Source organism: Eurytemora carolleeae, unplaced genomic scaffold (assembly GCF_000591075.1).
Source record: "Eurytemora carolleeae unplaced genomic scaffold, Eaff_2.0 scaffold546, whole genome shotgun sequence".
In the NCBI taxonomy this organism is placed as follows: domain Eukaryota; kingdom Metazoa; phylum Arthropoda; class Copepoda; order Calanoida; family Temoridae; genus Eurytemora; species Eurytemora carolleeae.
In genome coordinates, this window is record NW_019396717.1 from 171109 (window position 1) to 198668 (window position 27560).

Below are 27560 nucleotides of genomic sequence, written 5' to 3' on the forward strand. Positions count from 1 at the left end.
TTAAGGGAAAACAATTCTAAAATGTTTAAGAAACCATTCTAAAATGTTTGAGGGANAATAATAATAATAATAATAATATAATAATAATAATAATAATAATAATAATAATGATAATAATAATAATGACCTGTCAGGTACTGGTTCTAGTATACCCGGGAAGATGCTAAATATAGAGTTTGTATCTTCAAAATCTTCCTCCCCAAACCACTGAATAAAATAGATAGCATAATTCTTCCAAGGTATTTCGTAGTTTTTTAACAAAAACATCGCCGGAAAGAACGGATTTATAATTGGTTCATGCTTTGCGTACACCTCTTTAAAGTTAATCTTTCATTATCTTTCTTTAACTCTAAATTGTTTCTAAAATAAAGGTAACCTTAATCTTGAAAAATCATGTTGTTTTTAGATTAAAGTTAGGAGACAAACTTATGAAGTTGGATAAGCTCTAGTCTCAACCAAGGATTGTGTACAGTTAGGGAACCCCCGGACGCCATGAACCTCTGCTATGCAGACATCGAGCCTCCCAGATTCGCTAAGCAGACCGAGTCTCCACTATGCAGTAAACGAGCCTCCACAAAGCAGCACAGCTTTTTTTAAATCTTGGTTTTTATGAGTGATGAAAACTTTTAACAATTTTATTTTGACGTAGTGGCATATGAATTTTACTAAAGATTAGAGTTGTTCATTGATTGTCATGATAAGAAACATATATGGACAAATAAAGTGGTTTATAAGATTTATATTAAAACTTTTAACATTTCTTACGCTTTGCTTTTAAGCGGTTACTTGCTTAATATTTTATGCAATCTCTAGTTCACCTTTAGAGATATTAAGATTGATTAGCTTAATCCACAAAAAAGACAAATCAGTGCTTAATGAATGAATTAGCAATGCAGAGGTTCCAACCTTTGAGCACCAATTTGCTTGTTTACACACTTGCACACATTTTCTGTAAACAACGGTAAGAAAAATATTCGTGGTCGAGTGGTGAATATTTCTATTTTTCTGTGGAATGATGCATATTTTATCTTGTATTTATCCTATATTTGGAGAATTCAGTCTACAAACCCTATTTCAAGTTTAGAATTGGAATCCTCAGATCAAATATAGGATAAATGCTTCAGCAAAAACAAAATATATAAATCTTGACAAAATGATTTCACAAAAATCTATTGTATACCGCAGTTTAAACTAGAACAATATGAAACATATGAAAGGTGTACGACATCTGGTCGCAAAGATATTAAAAAAAGAAAATTACAACTTATGTGTTCAGTTTTTTTAATTATGATATTGTAACTCCGTTTGTTTTCATTTTACATATAAAAGAAAGAAAAGCAAACTTGTTCTAAAATATTATAATATATTCAAATAATATATAATAATAATATATAATATAATATATTTAAATAATATATAATAATAATATATAATATAATATATTTAAGAATCTAAACATTTTTTTCAGATTCAGTTTCCTTGGACCGTCTTAAGCCAGTGTTCTCAGACTCTCCAGTGATTCCTGCTGCCCCTCCGCCTCGAGGACGTCCTCCTCTTCGNAGTTTAATGTAATACCTGGATACTAGTTTACTTTAGTTTAATGTAATACCTGGATACTAGTTTACTTTAGTTTAATGTAATACCTGGATACTAGTTTACTTTAGTTTAATGTAATACCTGGATACTAGTTTACTTTAGTTTAATGTAATACCTGGATACTAGTTTACTTTAGTTTAATGTAATACCTGGATACTAGTTTACTTTAGTTTAATGTAATACCTGGATACTAGTTTACTTTAGTTTAATGTAATACCTGGATACTAGTTTATTTTATTTTAATGCAGTACCTGGATACTAGTTTACTTCAGTTTAATGTAGTACCTGGATACTAGTTTACTACAGTTTAATGTAGTACATGGATACTAGTATACTTTAGTTTAATGTAGTACCTGGATACTAGTTTACTTTAGTTTGATGTAGTACCAGGATACTAGTATACTTTAGTTTAATGTAGTACCTGGATACTAGTATACTTTAGTTTAATGTAGTACCTGAATACTAGTTTATTTTAGTTTAATGTAATACCTGGATACTAGTATACTTTAGTTTAACGTAGTACCTGCATACGAGTTTACTTTAGTTTAATTTAGTACCTGGATACTAGTTTATTTTATTTTAATGTAGTACCTGGATACTAGTATACTTTAGTTTAATGTAGTACCTGGATACTAGTTTACTTTAGTTTAATATAATACCTGTATACAAGTTTACTTTAGTTTAATCTAGTACCTGGATACTAGTGGATCTAAGAGAACTATTTGCCAGAACAGACCAATTCTCCTCCTCTCCCTCCTTCCTCTCCTCCCCCTCCTCCTCCTCCTCTTTCTCCTCCTTCTCCTGGTGTAGGTAAACTCTCTCCTCCAGGTTGAATGATCCAACATCTTTATACAGTTCATCCATATCCAAACTCTAGAACATGTGTTTACATGCATGGGTGGTTTACACATTATACAGGGTTACCCAAAAACCATCAAAACTGAAGAAGTAAACATAATTTCAAGTAAACCTCCTTTGAAAGAGTGGCATGTTCAATTCATTACGGTACCATTAAAAGCTCTGTCTGATCACTCATTAATCAGAAATCAATGTTTTTATTTTTTGGTGTCGTTGCAGAAGTGAACCGCACATTTTTTTTCTTCAGAAATTATAAGATTTAAGCACTTTTTAACCAACATTATGATCAGGTTAAGATTTCAAGAAAATTATTGTAAATCGGCCATGCCACTATTTAATGTTTAAAGAAAGGTCGGAATGTTGACACTGAATGACCGCCTATGTAGCCCGGAATGTTGACACTGAATGACCGCCATGTAGCCCGGAATGTTGACACTGAATGACCACATATGTAGCCCGGAATGTTTACACTGAATGACCGCCATGTAGCCCAGAATGTTGACAATGAAAAACCGCCATAGCCCGGAATGTTGACACTGAAGGACCGCCTATGTAGCCCGGAATGTTGGCACTGAATGACCACATATGTAGCCCGGAATGTTGGCACTGAATGACCGCCTATATAGCCCGGAATGTTGGCACTGAATGACCGCCTATGTAGCCCGGAATGTTGGCACTGAATGACCGTCTATGTACTAGCCCGGACGTGAATGACAAAGTTTACAGCTGATATCAATTACAGCTGTGTTAATCAATCAATCGATATTTAAGAGTGAAATGTTGTACACATTTTTGTATGCGTAACTACTATCCACAGTGGGTCTAGTGGGTTCAGTTATCAAGGAAATGCAAATACTTTCGCACTTGTAGCCCATTGTGCATTTTTACATGAACTATGCAGCTTAAGCTTTTCCAAACCGACTTTTCAGGCGTATAAACCGATCAACAATATATCCTCTGTAGTTTGTAGTAGAACTGTAAATTCTAATTAAAATAGACAAAGTTTGAACTATATCAAGCGGTCTTATACACTTTATATCAAATTCTATAGATATTGGGATTTGAAAATTAGATATCGATGCAAATATTTAGTTTCTTAAAGTGCTTAAGTTGTCCTTTATTTAACATCTTTAGTTTGTACCCAGTTTTAGATTGTGTGTTCAGCAAACTATGAGTTTGATAAATAAGACTGGATAAAAACTGTCTTTTATTTTGCGGAAACCCCTGTATATGGTTTACTCCAGTGCACTGATGATGTATATTTGTATAATGTTGCATGATGAGAAAATAAAAATACAAAATGTTGAATAAGATATATCTAGTACACATATCTTTAACATAATACACGTTTACAATTTTACAATGTTTCTAATAAATATTTTCCAGGTAAAATTAAAATAAAAAACAAATTGCACTTTTATCGCAAATTTTTTTTCGCAAAATTTGGATAATTCTTGGATTAACAACCAGGTTTAGACACAGGGGTTGGTCGTAAACTACATGAAAGTATGAAGTTTTTAAAAATCCCCCCCCCCCCTCCTCGCTTCTAGTTTTTTTTTCTCTAGCACTCTCATTTTTGACACTATAACCTTGACATTATTTACTATTACTTTAAACAAAAATAATTTAAATTATTTTTTACTGAACATTTTTTTAATGCGTAGTGCAGGACAGTAAAAAGACCGGTCAGTACTAAACAAAAATATGGTAGCCTAAAACTTTTGTTATTTAAGCTATACATAGATTAAAAACTACATTTTAAGAAGCCTTAAAAAAATGGATTTAGAATAATGTTTTATGTCTTAATATTTGTCAAAGACAAATAAATATTATTTTTTACATTTTTCCAACCTATTTTTTGATTTTTTTTTCAAACCTCCCATAGCACCCAAACTATTCAAGAATATGCGCATTGCAACTTTTTACGTTTACTCTAAGGCCTTTTTTCTAGGGTGGGGGTTAGGGGGGGGGGTAACGCACCAATCCACGCCCCCCCCCTCCGACTATAAAAAGATTCAGACCCCCAAGCCTTTATAGGGTTGATTTAAATTTGGTTTATAGCTAATGAATGGTTAGTGCTAAAATATTATTATAAACTTCCGTGGTTTTTTGCATTTCCTATAATAATTTTGGATAACATCTAGATACAATTAATCGTTATAATCTGTATTAAAAATACCCTTATATACATATATGTTCAATTATGTAAATATATACTATACATTGCTGCTCACTCTGTATAATATACATTCAATACATATATTTATATCTTTATACTATGCTTTTCCGGAAGAAAAAGAAATATTTTATTAGGAAAAAATAACTTAACTAAAAAAATAATAAATGTGAAAAAAGAAAATAAACTAAATAAAGTAAAAAATGTGTTTCAGTTATTCACATGCTAACAGCTTGGAGAACGAATTTTCAAGAGACCTGAAAAAGTGAGCATGCACTCTCTGTCTTGTAATTCAACACGGCATGCGCGTGTAATTCCCTTGTGCTTCTGCCTTAGGGTTATTGTGAACGAAAAATCCCTAAATCTTGAAAAAGACGACATCTAGTATTCAATCTGTATTGTTTCCTTGGTTTATTAAACTCTTTTATAAAGCAATTTTATTCAAATTTGTGTTGAACACCTTTCTAATTTAGGGCTGGGAAAAGCTCTGTTAACGGAACCCCGGTAAATTTCGGGTTTTTTTCTTCTGAAAATTGCATTAAACTTTTAAAATAAAACTATATGTTTTGATGTTCTTGTCGTCTTCTGAATTTTGATTAAAAAATTGGTGTTTGTCCAGCCATTAAAGAATCTGGGTTCTCCGCAGAATAGGATAAATATTTGAATTTTCTAAATACTACTCATGCGGTCCGCAGAAAAGGATAAATATAGTTAGCGATTTTGCAAACCGTTAACGCCATTAATACTAATTGGACCATTAACAATTTTTTAATGATGTAAAATGCCGTTAAAGACTGGAGCCGTTAATAATTGTTAAAATTTTCCGTTAACGTCCGTTAAAAAAGAAATTAGATCATTAACTAGTGGTAATTAAAAACACGGTAAATGCCATTAACGAAATGAACATTACATTCTTTTTTTACCTTTAGACTATCTGAAACTTTATCTTTTTTAACGGTTAGAACTAATCGTTAACGAAAAGGCTAGAAAAATTTGGAACGTGCACAGCCCTACTTTCTATCCATATTGATTTTTAATTGATATCTTTTAAATATGTTTATTTATATCAAGGAAATGTTGAAATAGCTTCCAAACAAATAAAAAGTCGTCTTTACCATAAAAAAGTAGATAAGATACCTGCAGTGGTAAAGCTAGGAGGCTGCATTCTAGTATATGACTGAACCCATCACTGGAAAAAAACAATTAGGTATCTCATATATGTATATACATCCTATATATATATACTTGTCATAAGTTGGTTTAGTTTCCTTGTCCCTCGAATTTTCATAACCCAACCATCAGAGTTTGATGGAGAAGTGGTTAGCGTCTTTGGTTCGAAACACAAAGATTTGTAGTCCAAGTGCAAAATAAAAAACTGATGAACTGAGCCAAATTGATGATCAAACACTGTGTCTATGGATATGTATAATAAATAATAAACAGAAGATCTACTTGTATATATCTATATGGGTTTGAAAATTACAAGTTGAGTTTGTTGACTTTTTTAGAGATAGTTTAAATGTCAGGAAGAGCGAGGTGTTTCCTATGCTAGCTAAACGATAAAAATTTATTCTAGAGATTCCAAATTGTGTAGCTACAAAGCTAGGCCCAGAAACTGACTTAATCAATTTAAGACAAAAGTCTATAACCTATAGAATACACTAACATACATAAACAAGCAGTTAAACAAAATTCTGCAGCCCCCTATTCCTTTCTGAATTGATTTTTAACATGACTCTGTTGTTATGTCTAAAAATGATGCCCATCTCTAGTTATGAACAAATAAGATACATCGACATAAAAATAACGACAGATTCTTTATCCTCCCTTTCCTGAGGTAATCATAGATAAACACAAATATGTATTTTTAACATGACTCTGTTGGTATGAACAAAAATGATGCCCATCTCTAGTTATGTCCAAATAAGATACATCGACATAAAAATAACGACAGATTCTTTTTCCTCCCTTTCCTGAGGTAATCATAGATAAAAACAAATATGTATTTTTTTGTAATTATCTATATAATAAAACAAGACATTCGTATGTATATAATATATATGTTACCTATAGCCGGCTAAACGGCTGGACCGATTGGGCTGAAATTTTTTGTGGACACCCATGGGTGGCCGGGAGGTGTTATAGGCTAATTTTTTTCAACATTTTTTTCCATGGGCAACGCCAGAGGCGCAACTAGGGGGGGCGGCCGGGTGCGCGCCCTCCCCTAGCACCTGAGAGGGGGGGGCGCCCCCCCCCCTGCAGAATGAAAAGAAAGAAAGAATGGCGAAAATCAGTATCACAGGAACAAGAAAACCAATAAGAGGTGTTGTAGAAATTCTATAGCTAGTCTTTGATAATATAAGAGGTTTTACCTTTTCCATATTATAACTTGATTGAAATTAACCCTCAACAATCAACTTTGACGAATGAGTCTGAATATTGCAAACAAAACATTTATTTACACATAAAACATAAAGAAACGATACGAATGGTTATTGAGAACACATATTAGAATGTCCGCCTCTACGGTGGATATTGAGCTGATCGACTGCCTGGTCAGGGATCTCGTGCAGAACTAACTCCTCCATGCCCTGCTGCATGGTAGATTCCCCTTATCTCTGTACGTTCAACCCAAGCCAAACGAACCCATCATTTTTGGGTTTCTTTTGGCACTTTATGTTCTCCGGATAAGAATTGTTTCCGCAATCACGTATTTATAGGTTTTTGACGATAAACATCAAAACGGCTTTAATGGTCGGGTCCAGTTCTTTGTGGACATTTAGTATTTCAAAACTTTTCGAAAATTTGATTTATTCGGAGAACGGAGAAGAATTAAGTTAAAAGTTAACATTTCCATTAGAGGTTAGTAAGTTTACATTTGATTGTTATAGAGATATTATAAAAGATTTAGGTATTCAAATAAATCTCATACGGCACAAAACATATGGGTTTCCTTTTGTAGACGCTAAATACAGTATTACATCATGAATAATTAACAAAAAAAAGTCAAGGTTTGAGGGTTTTATGTGTCTCCGTCTAACTCCGGATACTGATTTAGTCTTATTTGTAAACATGATTGCCAAACTACATGTCAAGCATTGTAATCCAACCTGGAAGATTTCTTTTCAGAAAGCAATTAATTACTAGATACATCGGTTGAGGGAAGATGGGACTCTACTAGAAGAAAAGGAAAGTAGGTAAGTAGGAGGTAGTTAATTACTAGATACACTAGGTAATTGAAGTAGGAACTCTACTAGAGGAAAAGGAAAGTAGGTAAGTAGGAGGTAGTTAATTACTAGATACACTAGCTAAATGAAGTAGGAACTCTACTAGAGGAAAAGGAAAGTAGGTAAGTAGGAGGTAGTTAATTACTAGATACACTAGATAAATGAAGTAGGGACTCTACTAGAAGAAAAGTGAAGGGTTGGTTAGGTATTTAACGAAGGGGAAAGGGAAGATGTGAAGGAGATATGGATAAATGAAATAGGAACTCTAATAAAGGAAAAGGGAAGGGTTGGTTAGGTATTTAACGAAGGGGAAAGGGAAGATGTGAAGGAGATATGGATAAAGAGTTGAAATGATAGAAAAGAAATAAGAAGAGGAGGACGAACGTTAGATAGGAAGGTAAAGAGGTGACAAGGTATTACAATGGAAAATAGGGAAAAAAATGGTAGATGATTGAATAAGAAAATGGGTGGGCATGTTTGTGGGGGGGGGGCGGAGCTGCAATGAAAATAGATGATACTAACTTAAAAATGTGATTGTGGTGGAAATAGTAAAAACTGAGTGGAAAGGAAAAAGAAAGAGAAAATGAATAAAAAGGAAAGTAGTCAATATATTGTATGTATTGTGTAAAGATATTACAATATGAAGGATGCTGCCAATCATAGATAAAAAGATCCAGAGGTGCGTTCATACCATGTTTCATCAAAGAGATTGTTCAGAAATTTCGTAAACTATTTTTGTACCAATTGCGTATCAAATAGAATTAATAAATATGTATATATATTATACATATGAAGATATACAAAGAAATATTTCCCGATTTATTGTTATACATATATACATCTATATATTGAAATAAATCTTGTTTGTTGGTTTGTTTGTACTCACATGACCCCAAGGAAGGTGTGTACTGTGTAGCAGGTAAAAAACAGATATTAAAAAAGCTTGCAAGGAAAAAAGTAGATTTTTATGAAGGTTCTTAATTGTTTTAGTTGTTTTATGTTTTTATTCAGCTATTAAGCATGAGATAATAAATCACAATTTACTATCTAGTTTGGACCCGCCTAACAAGAGTAGGTTATTTTAAATGGTTGGCTCAGAGTTAAAAAGAAAAACCCCGCAAAAAATTTTAGCTTATTGAAGTACATTGAAAAACTTGTGGCTCTAGTCCTAGGAGCAATATTTAAAATATATAAAAGGAGCAAGATGCGCCCTAAAAGTCTAGTCTGTTATAGATATATTTGGCTTGACTGTTGATAATTTTGTATCTATTCAACAAGAAAACGGGAGACCTGATGGGGTGGTAACTCACGTGAAAGTTTTATAGCTGGTCTATTTCCACTAAATTTTGCACATTCATTAATTTATAACGGTTGCAATTAAAGTAAACTTTAAGAAGTGCAATTATTCCAAGAAAGAAGGGGGCTTGTAATTCATATATCTCTGTAATATTGTTCAACAGAAAGATTAATAGAGATATAAATCAAATTTTTAGATAAAGTTTAATATAAATTTTAAATTTATCGTCCAACGCATAAAATATCAATAAATGGGAAATGTCCCCCTAGGCTCGAGTTTAATTTATCAAACTGAAATATGGAGGCGAACTACAAGTAATATTTTTTAATCATATAAACGTTTAAGGGGTATATTGTACAAATTGTACATTAAAGCTAAAAATTGTATACGTTCTTGGATCCTTTTTATAAGAACTTAACATTTTTAAGAATTGGAATTAATTTTAATAAGATCCAGAGAAAAACCTTTCAGTAATCACAGAACATAATTGTAAACAATAAATTTGAGGTTTGAGAGAATTGATTGTGTATAAATATAATAAAATGACTGTCAAAAGTCAAAAGTCAAAGTCTGCTGAACCGGTCGGGCCCAATTTTTGAGGTACTTAACTTTACCCCGGGGAAGGTTATAGATGGTTAAAATATGAGAAAAAATTCCTGGACAAAATGTCGATTTAAAATTTGTTCCTAAATCTATCTGCAATGTTTACAAAAAATACGCAAAATTTTGAGTTTTACAATAAAAAGGAAAAATGGCTGTTTGGAAAGCAGAATTCAAACATTTTAAAGAATTGCTGCTTGAAGATCGGTGCAAAGCATTCTGAAAGCCAAGTACTTTATAGTCTGCAAAATAGCAAAAGTTAATTAATAATAAAAATAAACCCTAAACAACGACTACCAGAAAATAAACAATGAATGTCTAATATCAGAAAAAAAACTATTTGAACTATACCAGAAAATAACAAGATAACAAAATAACAGAAGATAAACTCTTAAAAAGAATACCAGAAAAAAATCCTTATGAGAACTTTTCTTTTCTTAGCAATTACCAGAACATTCAATATAAATACTAAATACTAGAAATTTAACTATTAATAATAAATACCAGAAATAAAACTATAAATATAAAAGGAACTGAGTTTTTGCCGCAAACTCAAATTTTCTCATTTCTATATCTCTGCAACCTGTTGGTGTAAACCTTTGAAATTTTAAACTTAGATTATTTGATCTAACAGAACTAATAGTTTGAAATATCTAAGGTCTATGACATTGGGTTGCCAAGATAAAGGGATAAGAATATTTGAATTTGTGGCAAAAACTCAGTTCCTTTGTCTCGTTTTTGTGTAGTTTCATACTATTCCTTTAGTTCAAACTGTCAAGGAAAAATAAACTGTATAATTTTATAAAAGTTTGTTCTAAGAATGCAGACAAATCTATGAATATACTATTCCTTTAGTTCAAACTGTCAAGGAAAAATAAACTGTATAATTTTATAAAAGTTTGTTCTAAGAATGCAGACAAAACTATAAATATACTATTCCTTTAGTTCAAACTGTCAAGGAAAAATAAACTGTATAATACTATAAAAGTTTGTTCTAAGAATGCAGACAAAACTATAAATATACTATTCCTTTAGTTCAAACTGTCAAGGAAAAATAAACTGTATAATACTATAAAAGTTTGTTCTAAGAATGCAGACAAAACTATAGAACACCCTTAAGAACAAAACTGTAGAACACCCTTAAGAACAAAACTGTAGAACACCCTTAAGAACAAAACTACAGAACACCCTTAATAAGTCTCATACTAAGTTCCCTGCAGGGCCCACCGTTTCTTTTATTCAACATGATTTGCCAATGCCCCTGTGTCTGTATAACTAGCTGAAATGCCCGGCGTTGCCCGTGAAAAAAATAACGAATTTTGAAGAAAAAAAACAATTGATTATTGAAAAGACAAAGGAATTGAGTTTTAGCAACAAATTTACATGTTCATAACCCCAATATCTTTGCAACCTGATGATGTAAACCTTTGATATTTCAAACTTAGACTATTTAATCTATCAGAATTAATAGTTTGAAATGTCAAAGGTCTAGGAAAACGGGTTGCTAAGTTATAGGAATTAGAAAATCTGAGTTTGTGGCAAGAACTCAATTCCAAACGAACTTTTTAGCCTATGTTACCTCCTGGGTAACCATGGGTTCCCTAAAAAAATTCAGCCAATTTAGTCAAACTGTTTGGCCAGCTATAGCAAACTTATATTATACATCCTAATATGTAGATATTGCTTATAAGAAACATTGGAGAAAATATCAGAATAAAACCCTTGACGATTTCGCTAGATCGGTAACTGCCCTGATCGAACTCACGTGGAAACCTGAAGCAAGTGGTAACCTGAAGCAAGTGGTAACCTGAAGCAAGTATTACCTTACTTATAGCAAACATCTATGTAGTACGAGGTGTGATCAATAAGTTTCGCTAAACATTTCTAAGTGGTACTTCTTCTTGAAGTCCTAGCTCTATATACTCTACTTTATCTATATACTATATATACAGATCAGGTTGACGTCAAGCAGATTGTTGTGGTGAGTGTTCTTCTGAAGGTGAATCGTCTTAATTGTCACAGCATAGGATCTACCTAGAATATTGAGAAAGAGGACAATTTGGAGGCTCGATTACACAAAAATGTTTTTATCAGACAATGCAAAAACCAGCCAGAACCCATAAAACATGATCCAGAACGCATTTTAAAACAATTTTATGAACTTTAATGTTAGATTAATCGGGTTAGGAAGGAAAGAATTAATATTTGAAGGAATATGCCATATTCCGGTGGGAAAAAATTGTTTAAACCATATTAGCCAGGCTTCTAGAATTATGCTTGCCAGAGAATTTGATATTTGCCTTTACATTATAAACAAAGTTAAAAGGCAAGGTTTATAAATGGCAAAGATATGGGTCAAATTTGTTCCAAAGTCTCTGACATAATACCAAAGGGATGATGCATTGATTATTGATCTCAAATGTAAATCAAAACCAGAAAAATCTTTTCTACATTCAACACTCAATCTCTCTTTGCTTTTTACCGCTCTGAAAGGGTCTAAAACAGAGTCTGATGGATCAAATTTGAGACCATTTCAAAAAATGTTTTGCTGTGACGGACGTAGCCGATATACTTTTGGAAGAACGCTCCTTACATTACAATAAAGATCAGATTTACATGAACTGATCTGAAAAATAACCTGGTATAGATATAGGAACTTTCAATTAATATTTCAGGGCTGAGACTTCTACAAGTACCCCTAAATTTGTTTTAGCGAAACTTATTGATCACACCTTGTATATTGACTAACCTGGTATTTATATGAGGAAGTGAAGTGTAATGAAAACCAAACATCTCATCTACACCAGGTCCAGAACAGATTAATAATTGATACTTAACAAAATACGAAAAAATTTGATTATTTTTTTGTTGCTTAACGGTATTATTTACATATTTTAGAATGCACATTGTATTACCCCCTAATTATCGAACTATCTGGATTTTTGAAGATCACAATTTAAATTCACTAAAGGAATAGAGTCGTTAGTGCAAACTCAGATTTTCTAATTAGATATTTCAACTTATGAATTTTTTTAGATCAAAAATTCTAAGTTTAACAATATCAAAGATAAACACCACCAGGTTCCACATTTTTAGGGATAAGAAAATTATCAAATTTTTAAAAAAGTAATAATTATCGGAATACGAAGATGTTGTGGCATGGAAGACCGAATATTTGTGGCTCATGACTAAAAAAACCTCTGTAGTGCATTTATAAAACGTTTAGACAAGAAAAGATAGTTCTACTTGCACCGAGTTTGCTAAATCAAACCTGTCTTGTAAGAGTTAAAACTGGAGGGCTCGTACTCGTATATTTTGTAATTGCTGTAAAGATTAAAATATAATAGGTTTTCAATCATAAAGTCCTCTGATCAAAGAGCTATGAAAAAGAACGAAATAGTTTTGAATTTCTACCCGGAAAAGTTTTCTTTTCTAATAATAATAAAATCAAAGTTAGAGGAGCTACGAGGACACAAAGGAAGGCTTTAACTCAAACCTCAGATTGTCTTGGCAAGTACAACATTTAGGCGGAGTGTGATTCCTTTTTTGCGCAATGTCCCTTAAAATTCCAAAAAAGAGAGAGAAGGGGATTAAATTTTGTAGATCCAGAAAAATACTATCTGTGGGATGCTTGCGTAGAGACTGGCAACTGGTGGGGTCTTAAATGTAAGACATGTGACCGCAGCGCTCGGCCCCCTAGCCACAGCGCTCGGCCCAGAAAGTGTCATAATTTAACCTAACCCGTGGCCGCAGCGCTCGGCCCAGAAAGCGTCTTAACCTAACCTAACCCTAAATAAATACTAATTTAATTATTTTTCTGGATCTACAAAATTTAATCCCCCTCTCTCTGTTTAAGGATATTTACTAATTTGTATTAGTCCTGCTTTTGAATGTCTTCTTCCTCCCTTTTCCTATGCACAAACCCTGAAAACTCACTGTGTCCGAGATTTTGAAATGTTTTTTTTCTATTTGCCTCCATACATAATTTTGCAGTTTCTTAGTTTTTTTAGTTTTAATAAAAGATGAAAGCAAAGAGAAGAATTAATGGATTTTTCTTAATTAATATATATTTCTGATCCCATTATCCCTTCCTTAGCTGAAATACAGTTCACAAGATATATTTGAGGCTACTCTTCAACTTTGTTAAGATGGGGGGGGGGGGACTTTTGTTGATTTAGTTTACAAACTTAGAGAGAAATTTATATATTAAACAAAATACAAAATGATAAGCAATGTTCTCATGTTTAGTTTTATTTTATTACATGAACTAAGACGAAGCACTGTCTGTGTTTATAGATGATTGACAAGGTTGGCAGATTTAAAAGGGTTGAAACTCTGTCTAATATCTATTCTATAAATTTATTTTGATTAAAATTTTTTTTTAAACCTGATGATGCATCGAAATTTTTGTTGAAAAAAGATCTAGTCAAGACCTACGACGTAGTTCAGAACTAGATTTTTTTCTCCTATTTAATAATTGATTTAACTTCTAAAATCACATTCTTGAGGTGAATATTATTACATATGAAAGAAAAATGAATAAAGGCAACTACTCATTTTATTAAATATTCGACGAGTCGGTTTTTTCTTACGATTTATTATTATTTACAACAATACCAAAACTAAAGGAAAATACTATACGAATAAATATTATGAATTGAAGATGTTTCAGAGTGATGGGGAATCTTCAGGGGAACCTCTAGTCAAAGGAGCTGGTCTTCAACTGATTATTTTCCCCAGATTTCACTCCATCCTAGGCTAGAGCTTTAACCCTAGTTACCCGGGAGCTGGCCCGCCCTCTCCCCAGTACCCGGGCCTCTGGAATAACGGAACAATTGGCGTGGCTTCGGTTATTTATAGAATTCACATGCAAACTCAAATAAATCCGTTAGGATTCAAAATAGGATTCAAAAGTCCAACCGAAGGGTAAAAAGGGGGGGGGGGGGGTTATACCCCTAGGTAGCTATGATCTCAGCGATCTAAAAAGATCCTTGAATCGCTGATCGTAAAAGATCAACAAAATCACCCATTGTTACAATATTTTTGCCCTCCACCGCTGGGTTTTAAGTTTTTATATTTGTATTTTTTATATTTTTGTATTATATGTTTATATTTTATAATATTTGTTTCATATAAATGTGTGTCTCAACCCTTACCGCTGTTTTTTTTTTCTCAAACGAATCATCATTGGTTGTTATCCATATATATTTGCAACCTGGTGGTGAAATCATTGATATGTAAAACTTAGAATATTTGATCTAACATAATTCGTAGGTTAAAATATCAAAGATGTCCTCAACATTGGGTTGCAAAGTTTAGATAAGAAAATAAGATTGTGATTCCTTTTTTGGTAAAGGAATTGAGTCTTTGTCACAAACTCAAAGTTTCTAATCCCTATATCTTTGCAACCTGATTGTGTAAACTTTTGATATTTCAAACTTACATTATTTGATATAACCGAAATCATAGTTTAAAATATATAAGGTATATGACATTGGGTTAAGTAGATATAAGGATTAGAAAATCAGAGTTAGTGGCAAAGACTCAATTCCTTTATTTTGTAATTAGAAAAAGGAAATGAGGCCGAACTCTGTACTAACAATGTAATAAGATCATGCAACCCTGTAACACATTCTTATTATATTTTTCACTTTTTAGGAAGAATTTTTTTCTGAAAAAGAAATTATGGTTGATTAAAAAATGACCCTCTTTCTACAGAAAAAAAAATAGTTTTTAAGATCAATGCATTTTTTGTTTAAAGAAAAATTTAACCTTGAAGTTTATTTACATATATCTCAGGAGGTTTAGAATTATTAAAGTTTTGAACAGGTATCTTGTATTATATATATATATATATATATGGCGCCATGACAAACTCCTGAAAAACAAACTTCTGAAAAACAAACTCCTGAAAGACAAACTCCTGAAAAGACAAACTCATGAAAGACAAACTCCTGACGAGACAAACTCCTGAAAATAAAAACTTCTGAAATGCAAACTCCATAATATCAAATTTAAAAAATGTTTCACAATTTATATATAATCTAGCCGCAGCGCTCGGCCCACAAAGTGTCATAACTTAACAAAACTCATGGCCGCAGCGCTCGGCCCCCTAGCCTGTCCTAGCCGCAGCGCTCGGCCCAGAAAGTGTCTTAACCTAACCTAACCCTAAATAATGAAAAATAAATAATAATAAATTTGCTGGTTATTCTGATCATTGTAATACTTTGCTGCTTCAAGCATATTCAAATTACTAAAGATTGAGAATTTTTTCTAGGATATTTGCTAATTTTTTCTCCTAAAGTTTATTAATTTTATCATATTTCATTCAGCGAAAAATTTCATAATTTCAGGAGTTTGTCTTGTCAGGAGTTTGTCTTTCAGGAGTTTGTCTTTCAGGAGTTTTTCATTCAGAAGTTTGTCTTTCAAGAGTTTGTCTTTCAGGAGTTTTTCATGGCACCATATATATATATATATATATATATATATATAAAATACGGTCGTAAAGGAGGATCAATGAAATTGTGGAATAGGAAGACGACATAAAATTAATCTTTTGTGTAGATAAATTCAATGTTTTTATAAAGCAAGTTGTTTTATCCTTAGCTTGAAAATAAACTTATTTTGTGAAATGAAGGGTGGTTTGTTGTGAACATCTGAGGGGACTCTTTAACTCTTCTTTTATTCTTTCTTAATAATTCGGTGTCTAAATAACCTTTTATTCGCCATACTGCACATACAATAATTGCTTGCGCTTCAAGGCCTGGGAAAATTTGGCAGTTGATGAAGAAAAAAATATAAATTTTACAATTTGAAAACATCAGAGAGATGTACCTTTGAGTGACTATTCGGAAAAACTAAGTATGGATAATGTTATTTTGGAAAATGTCATTATGGCAACCGTGATTATGTCAAGTGTAATTATGGAAAATCTAATTATGAGAAGTGTTATAATTATCAAAAAAATTATATATTATTAATATCCTTAATGCTGATCACTCTTTCCAATTAACCCTCTATCCAACCACATCGTGACAGCTCAGATTCTTTCTAAAAATATGGAATTATTTAGTTTGTTTATTTCATGATAACTTATATAAACCCTCTTGACCGTTTTGCCTTACATTTTAAATGGGTTACTCGCTTATAGACCAACAGATACTTTCTTGGATTTGTTTAAAATAATTGATAGATTTCCAGACAAAGCTGGGTTCCCAAGCTAGTTTCTCTTTACATAGTTAAATAAAATAGCAATAATGATTCCGCTAAGCCAAATTAAATAGCAATACGATATTGAAATATAATAAAAACAAGACAGATTTTGTTCAGACAAAATAAAAATATATATCATATCTTGAACATGAAACATGGACAAATTATGAAATTCGGGTATACACATAGTTTAACGAATGCTGAAAAGCATTTAATATTGTATTTTTATTTCACGAATTCTTTGTTAAAGATTGATAAATGACAGTGTGATATATAATTTCCAGGCTTATTCTTATTTTGATTAAAACTTAAAATTTTAAAATTAAGTTAATCTACTTTTCTAGAATCTAATTTTCAAAAAAAAATGTTGTAGCAGAAGTAAAAAAGAAATTTGTCTTTTTAGTTTAACAGATTATAATGTTTCCTTTTACTTTAACTACGAAATGACCTTACGTTTAACTTACCTTGTTCAATGTAAGTTCAGAATATTATTCAAATACAGAATATTATTAAAATACAGAATATTAAGTACAAAATGTTAAGTACATAATATTACTTAGAGAATATTAAGTACAGAATATAAAGTACAGAATATAAAGTACATACCATAATAGACAAAATGTTTAAGATAAAACCACAAGTTTTCTAAATGTAAAATATATTATATAGATGGTTGTAGATCAGATTGGAAGTATATGTTAAGATTGACAGTTTAATGTAAAATCTGACACTTTGAGACAAGAGAGAAAAATAAAGAAAAAGAAAACTGGAATGGATACCTCGTAAATTCCTTGATCAGAAGAGATAGTGAAAAACTGGGAAAAAAACTCCAAAAGAAAACTAGAAAAGAATCACCAGAAAATGCTAGGAAAGAACCCCTAAAGAAATCTATAAACGAACCCCTAAAGAAATCTATAAACGAACCCCTAAAGAAAACTAGAAAAAGAATTCCTAAAGAAAACTATAGAAAAGAATCTGTAGCAAATACTAGAAAAGAACCCCTAAAGAAAACTAGAAAAGAATCTCCATGAAATACTAGGAAAGAATCCCTAAAGAAAACTAGAGAAGAATCTCTAGGAAATACCAGGAAAGAATCCCTAAAGAAAACTAGAAAAGTACATCTAGAAAATATTAGGAAAGACCCCCCAAAAAAACTAAAAAACATTCCTATAAAACCATAAAAAATCCCAGAAGAAAACTAGAAAAGAATCCTTTAAACAAACTAGGAAAGAATTCCCTAAAAAAATAAAGAACCCCTAAAGAAAACTAGGAAAGAATTCCCAAAAACGAGAAAAGAATCCCTTAAGAAAACTAGGAAAAAATCCCTTAAGAAAACTAGAAAATAATTTTCTAAGAAAACTAGAAAAGAATACCAAAAGAAAACTAGGAAAGAACCCGTAATTTGAAATCTGACTTTCTTGTACTCCTTTATTTATTAACGTCTATCCTTATCCTCTCTTCTCCAGTCTACATACTTCAATTCTACATTCTATTCGGTTTTTATTGAAAATTCCTTTCATCATATTCTTTTCATCCCCTCTCACATTTATCATGGTTTCTGTATACTGTATAGTTTACATCAAAGGGAGGAGAAATACTTTTACTTCTGGTCTTATTAATTTGTTTTTATCAATTTAGCAGACTTAGGTCATACACGCCCTATTCTGCGTCATACACGCCATATTCTGCGTCATACACGCCATATTCTGCGTCATACATGCCATATTATGCGTCATACACGCCTTATTATGGGTCATGCGCCCAATTTTAAGCGTTGCTGATACCCACTTACTTTAATATCAGAATTCTGAAAAACTTTAATTGAGATTTCTAAGCTTTTTTTCTGGCTGAAAACCGTTGAGGACATAACAGATTTTAGATAAAGGTTTGGACTTTTTACTACAATACTAACAATACCAAACTAAAAGTTTTCAAGCGAATAAATAAACTTTTACCGTATTACGTGCTGAATGAACTTTTGCATTTTTATGGCATCAATTTAGTTAGGAAGAGATATTTTATGCATCATTTCCTTAAAGGGGCTGTTGTTAATATTTCAAGTATCATTTAAATTTTTAAAAAAGGGGTATGTCGGATTCACGAAGTAATTTTTTTTTATAAAAAATATGTCGTCGTTTTTCTAGCTTGAAAAGTGTTCAATTCATTGTCTCGCAGAAGAAATGCGCAAAATGCTCTAAAGAGAGTGACTTGCTAGACTTGGTAGTTAAGATGAAAGTGCAGAATTGTAGAGAAAAACTTTATGATTTATTTAATACCATGTACAATTTTTAAGTGTAAAGCCGTTTGTAATTTTTAGTTATTTCAGTCAGCTGAAGAAACCAAAATTTAAAATACTGAATTTCTAAATAGTTTAACATTGATATCTAATTTAGGTTCACCGACGTAGGGTCAAACGAACCACAGCCAAACGACATTAGCGTACATCATTACTCTGTATACTATGACCTCGTTGGTTTACTATTTGTCGCGTTTTACCCTATGTCCAGTGGCGGCCATAAGGGGGGTTATTGGGGTTACTTACCCCACACCCCCTAGAATCCTGGGGGTAAATACCCCCCCTAGAATTCTGGGGGTAAATACCCCCCCCCCCCCCTAGAATTCTAGGGGTGATTACCCCTGAACATCTATTCCGGCCCTGAATAGCAGGGGTTACTCCATTTGCTGCCTCTACAAGTAACAGTTCCAGTTGCCTTGACCCCTTTCCTTCAAAAAAAAATACATTCCCTATTGATTAGTCTGCACTCAAATGTAAAGACGACTATTTTCATGATAGTAAAAGTTTTTGCGGCATTTTGCAGATGCCTAAACAGTTATAATCTTTGAAAACTGTTTAAAATTTAAACAAAAAATAGAAACGGAACTTATGTATATTGATAATTAGGTTGCTAACATGGCTGCGGAACACCACGAAAACGGAAAGGCTATCTAGCCTTGCACTCATGCACTCCCATCCTAATAGATTAAAATTAATCAAACATGAAGACATTCTGAACAAGTTTTTAAGCGCCAAGCCGCGCCGACTTTATAATGGAGAAAAGAGTTGTTACTTTGTTTTTGTTTTTAAAAAAAGGTTGATTTTAAAATTGAATATCTTTTAATTTGCACGAAAAGAATTAAAATGTGCACTGTGCAGATACGTCGGAATCAGATATTCCAAATTTTAGGTCAACATATTCTAAATGATTCTAAATTCTAAAGTAATAGTCAATGTCATTAAAATTAGATGTTTTTTAATAGAAAAAAATGGCATGGACAATAAAAAAAACTTGTTTACTTATAAATAATGTCATTTCCACATTAGATTTCGTTAAGATCTTCACATAATACATTGACGACAAGAAAATTTAACAATGAGTAATGACCATATTTTGTCAAAGTCTTGCAGAGTAGCTTTTCTAAAGATTTAAAAAAGTAACATCTTTTTCCTCTTAGAGTAAAACTATTATTTGCCTTTTTTGTCGATGTTTGCCAAAAAGTTTAGTCAAAATTAAATAAATTCAGTTTTTTTACAGATCTTTGTAGTTACTGTAAAATGAATGACTATAATGAAGGATATAAAACAAGGTGAAAGCTGAAAGGTATGCCTTTATTTGATTGAGTTTTAAATCCCAGAAATGAGTGGAAAATGCAAATCAAACCCAATTAAAACCAATAATTTGATATACATCATAATATTTTTCTAGGGGGGGGTAAAAAAATTTCTAGGGGGGGGTAAAANGTTTTAATTGGGTTTGATTTGCATTTTCCACTCATTTCTGGGATTTAAAACTCAATCAAATAAATTACCCCTACCTACAGAATTCTCATGTCCGCCACTGCCTATGTCGTTTGACCCTATGGCATTTGACCCTAGTTCGTTGACCCTATGTCGGTGAATCCTAGTTTATGCTTGATCAGACAAAGCTTGTCATGCCATGTCACACAATAAATAAAGAGTCCCTTGAAATTATGACTATACAGTCTCCTTTAAGAAACATAATTTCTTTAAAGGATTCTTCACTTTGTCGTGTATTGTGGTAAGGTAAGCTAACAACTTTAATTTCAAAATAGATTATCAAGCACTTAATAATCTTTTTGATAATATCTAATTTCCTGACCAATTGCTCAAGCCCTCCTACCTTTTTCAATAATTTCCAGGATTTCTTATAATTCTTATCCTAAAACGTCCCCAGAAATGTGAGCAAATCCCCATTATTTAAACTCATTGGTTTATTTCTGATGTTTATAATAATATAAAAAATGGCAAACTTGAATCTTCTATAATTACTCACATAAACCATCCAAAAAATAAGGATTGTTGAAGAAAACCACAAAAATAAGAATACCATTCTTTAAGTTTAGGATTCTGCTGGTTTGAAGAACATGTTGGGAAAAAGTTTAATAAAAGGTTAAATGTGTAAAACCGCCATTAATCCTTTTTATAAATATCCGCAGTACTGAGGAATTCGTCTCTAACTATTTATCTTTCTATCCTTTCTATCCTTCATCTTTCTGTCCTTTCTGTCCTTTCTATCCTTCATCTTTCTATCCTTCATCTTTCTATCCTTTCTATCCTTCCTATCCTTTCTATTCTTCCAATCCTTCCTATCCTCCTCACTATTTTTCCCATCCTTCATATTCTTCCAATCATTCCTGTATGTAGAATGTATAAATAAGGAATAAAAAAAAGTTGAAATTTTGTTAGATTGGAAATTCCTTTAACTTAGAAGGAGATCTCGTTAAAACTTTCTTGAGAAATGGGAAGGTTCTGGTTTGCAGATTTCCAATAAAAATGAACAGGTATACATTCCTTTCGCCCCCCTTACTCTATAAATATATAGCGGAAAGGGGTTGGGGAAGGAAGAGGGGGAGGGGAATGAAGAAGACGGGAGTGAATTCAATTCTGTAAGTAAATATTGACAAGGATTATTTATATAACCATGTCACGGTCCACGGATATCCGACATCAAGCATATTTTATAAAAAAAAACTGATGAACCTCAGCATGGGGTTATCCAGGATTGGGCAGTATCACTTTTCTAAAAAAAAAACTGACCGTTTTGTTTGCAAGGACAAATAACTATGGCGGTTAAAATAAAAACGAAGTAGTATGTTTTCAATTCGTCGAATCATTAACGAATTAATTATTTTCCGTAAATAAATTGATTCTTTGTAACAAACTCTGGTTTTCTAATCCCCATATCTTTAGTAAATCCCCTACTCCACTTAACAGTTTTAGATCCGTACCAATCCAGGTATAACCTTCTGTATTCTTAGGTATATACTTACAAGATACAACTCAATCTCGAACTCAATGTTCCTCAATAATACCTTAGTCAATATCAATCCAGATACGTATTTATCTGTATTCTCATGTATCTATTTTACAAGATACAACTCAATCTCAATTATACCATAGTCATTATCAATCCGGATACGTCTCTATCTGTATTCTCAGGTATCTGTTTTACAAGATAGAACTCAATCTTGAACTCAAGGTTCCTCAATAATGCCATAGTCAATATCAATCCGGATACGACTCTATCTGTATTCTCAGGTATCTGTCTTACAAGATACAACTCAATCTCGAACTCAAGTTTCCTGAATAATACCTTAGTGAATATCAATCAAGATACTACTCTATCTGTATTCTTAGGTATCTGTTTCACAAGATGCAACTCAATCTTGAACTCAAGGTTCCTCAATAATACCATAGTCAATATCAATCTGGATATGACTCTATCTGTATTCTTAGGTTTCTCTTTCACAAGATGCAACTCAATCTTGAACTCAAGGTTCCTCAATAATACCATATTCAATATCAATCCGGATATGACTCTATCTGTATTCTCATAGGTATCTGTTTCACAAGATGCAACTCAATCTTGAACTCAAGGTTCCTCAATAATACCATATTCAATATCAATCCGGATATGACTCTATCTGTATTCTCATGTATCTGTTTTACAAGATACAACTCAATCTCGAACTCAAGGTTCCTCAATAATGCCATAGTCAATATCAATCCGGATATGACTCTATCTGTATTCTCAGGTTTCTATTTTGCAAGGTACAACTCAATCTTGAACTCAAGGTTCCTCAATAATACCATATTCAATATCAATCCGGATATGACTCTATCTGTATTCTCAGGTTTCTATTTTGCAAGATACAACTCAATCTCGAACTCAAGGTTCCTCAATAATACCATATTCAATATCAATCCGGATATGACTCTATCTGTATTCTCATGTATCTGTTTTACAAGATACAACTCAATCTTGAACTCAAGGTTCCTCAATAATATCATAGTCAATATCAATCTGGATATGACTCTATCTGTATTCTTAGGTTTCTCTTTCACAAAATGCAACTCAATCTTGAACTCAAGGTTCCTCAATAATATCATAGTCAATATCAATCTGGATATGACTCTATCTGTATTCTCAGGTATCTGTTTTACAAGATAGAACTCAATCCTAAACTCAAGGTTCCTCAATAATACCATAGTCAATATCAATCCGGATATGACTCTATCTGTATTCTCAGGTATCTGTCTTACAAGATACAACTCAATCTCGAACTCAAGGTTCCTCAATAATATCATAGTCAATATCAATCCGGATATGACTCTATCTGTATTCTTAGGTATCTGTTTCACAAGATGCAACTCAATCTTGAACTCAAGGTTCCTCAATAATACCATATTCAATATCAATCCGGATATGACTCTATCTGTATTCTCAGGTATCTGTTTTACAAGATAGAACTCAATCTTGAACTCAAGGTTCCTCAATAATACCATAGTCAATATCAATCCGGATATGACTCTATCTGTATTCTTAGGTATCTGTCTTACAAGGTACAACTCAATCTCGAACTTAAGGTTCCTCAATTATACCATAGTCATTATCAATCCGCATACGTCTCTATCAGTATTCTTTGGTATCTGTTTTACAAGATAGAACTCAATCTCCAACTCAAGGTTCAACAAAAATAACTTAGTCATTATCAATCCAGATACGACTCTATCTGTATTCTCAACTCAAGGTTCCTTAATAATACCATAGTCAATATCAATCTGGATACGACTCTATCTGTATTCTCAGGTATCTGTTTTACAAGATACAACTCAATCCTAAACTCAAGGTTCCACAATAATACTTTAGTCAACACAATCTAGATACGACTCTATCTGTATTCTCAGGTATATATTTTGCAAGGTACAACTCAATTTCGAACCCCAGGTTCCTATCTCCTTTTCGTTAACCGAGGAAATAAATTACTGTCACACCGTAAGCAAAGTGGAGTATTATTTCAACTGACGTTTATTTGGCGTAATGAACGTAATTACAAGAACAAGTAGTTATTTTCAAGCGCATTTAGATTTACAAACAATGTACAACATAATTTAATCTTAGCACGCAGTGCATTGTTACGAATATGATTTACTACGAACTATTTATAACATATCTTTTCAACCCAGTGCTGTAGACCTTTGAATTTCAAACTATGAATTATGTTTGATTAAATAGTCCAAGTTTGAAATATCAAAAGGTTTACAACAACCGGTTGCAGAAGTATAGGGATTAGAAAATTTGAGTTTGTGGCAATAACTTAGTTTCTTTAGTAATTCTTACATACTCTATAATATTCTCTCTTTTTGTTTGTTTTAGATCTTATATTAAATTAGTAGGCTAGTAGCTAATTTATGTAATTTATATAATAGCTATTTATAATGGATTCAGTCTATCAAACTAAAATGAAATTACCCATTGTTCCCTGCAGATACGTAACTAGAATGTATTGTGTTAATATAACAAAGCTTTCAGTAACTATATTTCATGTTGGAACCCATCCACTCAGCTAACAGTAAATCACACAAAGAGAATTAAGCTACGAATTAATCTTGTTCTAAACAGAACAGTCAACGTGATTTTACACTCCAAACTTGACAGAAGGAGAATATTCATGCGACACAACTAGTTCAACGTTGTAACCTTGTAGCTCCTTTAGCTTTGATTTTACGCACGAGTAGAAGAAAAGCAAAGGAACTGAGTTTTTGCCACAAACTTTGATTTTCTAATCCCGTTATCTTTTCAACCCGATGTTGTAGACCTTTGATATTTCAAACTATGAATTGTGCTGGATCAAGTAGTTTGAAATTTTAAAGGTTTACATTATCAGGTTCCAAAGATATTAGATTAGAAAATTGATTTTGTGGCAAAAACTCAGTGCCCTGATCCGGGTAATTATAATAAATTAAAAACATTTCTTCTCAATAGCGTGTCAATAAGAGGAGTTTTGGGGGAAAAAAATATGAAAAAAGTTAAAGATTTCAATTTCAATTTTCTTTAGTTTAACGTGTTTAATATGCCTATGTAATTATATGCATGATCCTAATTCACAATCGTACCATTTAAACCTTTGTCTGAGAAAGAACGATGAAGATATCAGAATCGTTCAATCTAAAAATGGCTAATTTTATCTTGTGGTTTCTGATCAATGAAAGTAATGTATACGGATGTATGCGACAGAAAGAAGAAACGAAATGTAAAGAATTCAAATGTTGTTTAGATAAAAAAAAAACAATATCTTCCCTATGCAGATTTAAAGAGCATCGTTATGACTAGAACATACAACTCTTAAATTGGTAAAATTACTTCTACATGTCACTTTAAAATTAACGTCTACACGTCTACAAGGAATAACGAATTCAAAACTGTATGAAAACCCTCAGATTCGAATTATTTAATTTCAAGTGTTTAAGAATATTGAATTATTAATACTTTACATTACATTTTGAAGATTTAGAATTAATCAATCACTTAACAACTTTTCCAAGCTTATTTTTTATTAGTAATTAACTTTGATGTTCAACTTTAGATTAAGATTAATTGAAGCACTCCGGGTCTCACTTTCAATCCTTACAAAACAAATTATCAATTTACAATAGATCCTGCATGGCGGCTCTGTTTCTATTTTCTGCCTTCTATCTTAAATTAAGAACCAAATGAATTGAGTCTTTGCCACAAGATAAAATTTTCTAATCCCTATATCTTTTTAACCTGATGGTGTAGACCTTTGATATTGCAAACTCAGATAATTTAATCTATCAGAATTCATAGTTTGAAACATCAAAGGTCTAAAACATGGGGTTGCTTAGATATAGGGATTAGAAAATCAGAAATTTTGACAAGAACTCAATTCCTTTATAACATGTTAATTGAGCAAACCCTTCCCTGTTCCTCCGTCTTCTCCAAACACAGTCCTACGACGTATCACATCAGTTCTTATTAACACCATGGTAAACTGCCAGGAGACCAACCTTCTATCGCTGCTCTTCTTCCACTGGGAATCAATTGGAATCATATATACATATAAATTTTATGATCAACCTGTTCTATTTTCAGCGGAAAAATAAATCATTAGATTCGACCCTTATTTCTGTAGTGTGGGAATACAAAAACAACAACAAAATGCATACTAACATAAATAATTCAAAAAGTAAAAAGATTGGATAATCTCTTTAAACGCTAAATGTATCGTTCGTTCAGTAAAATTTTTTGGTTAGTAGAATGGTTTGTTCTTATTGTTTATTAAAAACTCTGTCACATAGAACCGTTAGTTCAGTAAAACACTTTCGTTTTCAAAGTTCGTTTGAATGATTTAAATCGTTTGTTTTTTGTTCGTTTTTAGAAAACAATACTTGTTTTATTTCTCTGAACGATCCATTTCGTTTTTCCATTCGTTTTTATTACTCTGAACGACAGTCTAAGCTATACATTTTTCATAAAGGAGGGGGACCCTCCCCCCCCCCTCCACGCCCTCAAGACCAATCAAATATTTCTTGCATTGACCCCCCTCCCCTTGCCCCCGACCCCCTACTTATTACTATGCAGGTAATTGATCGGAAATAATAAAAACATTACAGACGAAAGAAAGTTGAAGGTTTAATTGATACAATTTCAGATTTTTCTTCAACTTGAGACAAAGGTTCACTTCCACTTTGAACTTTTTAATCCATATTTCTTTGCGACCTGATTTTGTAGAGCCTTGTAATTTCATACTATGATCATTATAGATTGCAACGGTTAAATCATTAGAGTTTGTGGCAAGCGTTCATATCCTTTTTCTTCGACACTTTTAATTTTCATTTCTATTATTTTCAGTTAATATATTGTAAAACTTATTTTATCCGATTCTGCTTTTATCCTGTTATCTTCATTGAATTATTAAAGAAGAAAACACTTGTTTGTTCATTTAAAGCTCTTATAATCCTATTTCCTAATTATTTCTTTCCTAACAGTTTACAAATATATTTTTTTTTCCTAATCAACGAACAGTCGATGACACTCTAAATTGGAATTATTTCTCATAAGAAAAATGTTAAGGAGGAGCAGAAGGTGGGGTTGGGGGGCATTTAGGCATGAATGAAATTGATTGTGCAAAAGTTATAACCCTAGTTCTAACTAGTTTCCTAAAAGCAAACTCAAGTATTGGGGAAACATTTTCTCACGGTTCAGTTGAATGAAGAAATCTTTAATGGAATACAGTGGCACAACTGGGATATTCTGTTAGGGGGGGGGGGCGG

The 27560-nt window shown here is 32.2% G+C and overlaps 1 protein-coding gene across 1 annotated transcript in view; it reads right to left on the bottom strand.

Annotated features, from left to right (window-relative positions):
• Positions 1–25: 25 nt before the first annotated feature.
• Positions 26–27560, bottom strand: part of LOC111707732 (uncharacterized) — a 27844-nt gene continuing 309 nt past the window's right edge. Inside the window, exons 2-7 of the mRNA XM_023480871.1 lie at positions 16739–16804; positions 12504–12552; positions 5768–5819; positions 2290–2469; positions 128–207; positions 26–38 (exon numbers count right to left, since the gene is read on the bottom strand). Of these exons, the coding sequence (XP_023336639.1) occupies positions 26–38; positions 128–207; positions 2290–2469; positions 5768–5819; positions 12504–12547 (369 nt within the window). The 5' untranslated portion in view covers positions 12548–12552; positions 16739–16804. The remainder of the gene's footprint in view (positions 39–127; positions 208–2289; positions 2470–5767; positions 5820–12503; positions 12553–16738; positions 16805–27560) is intronic.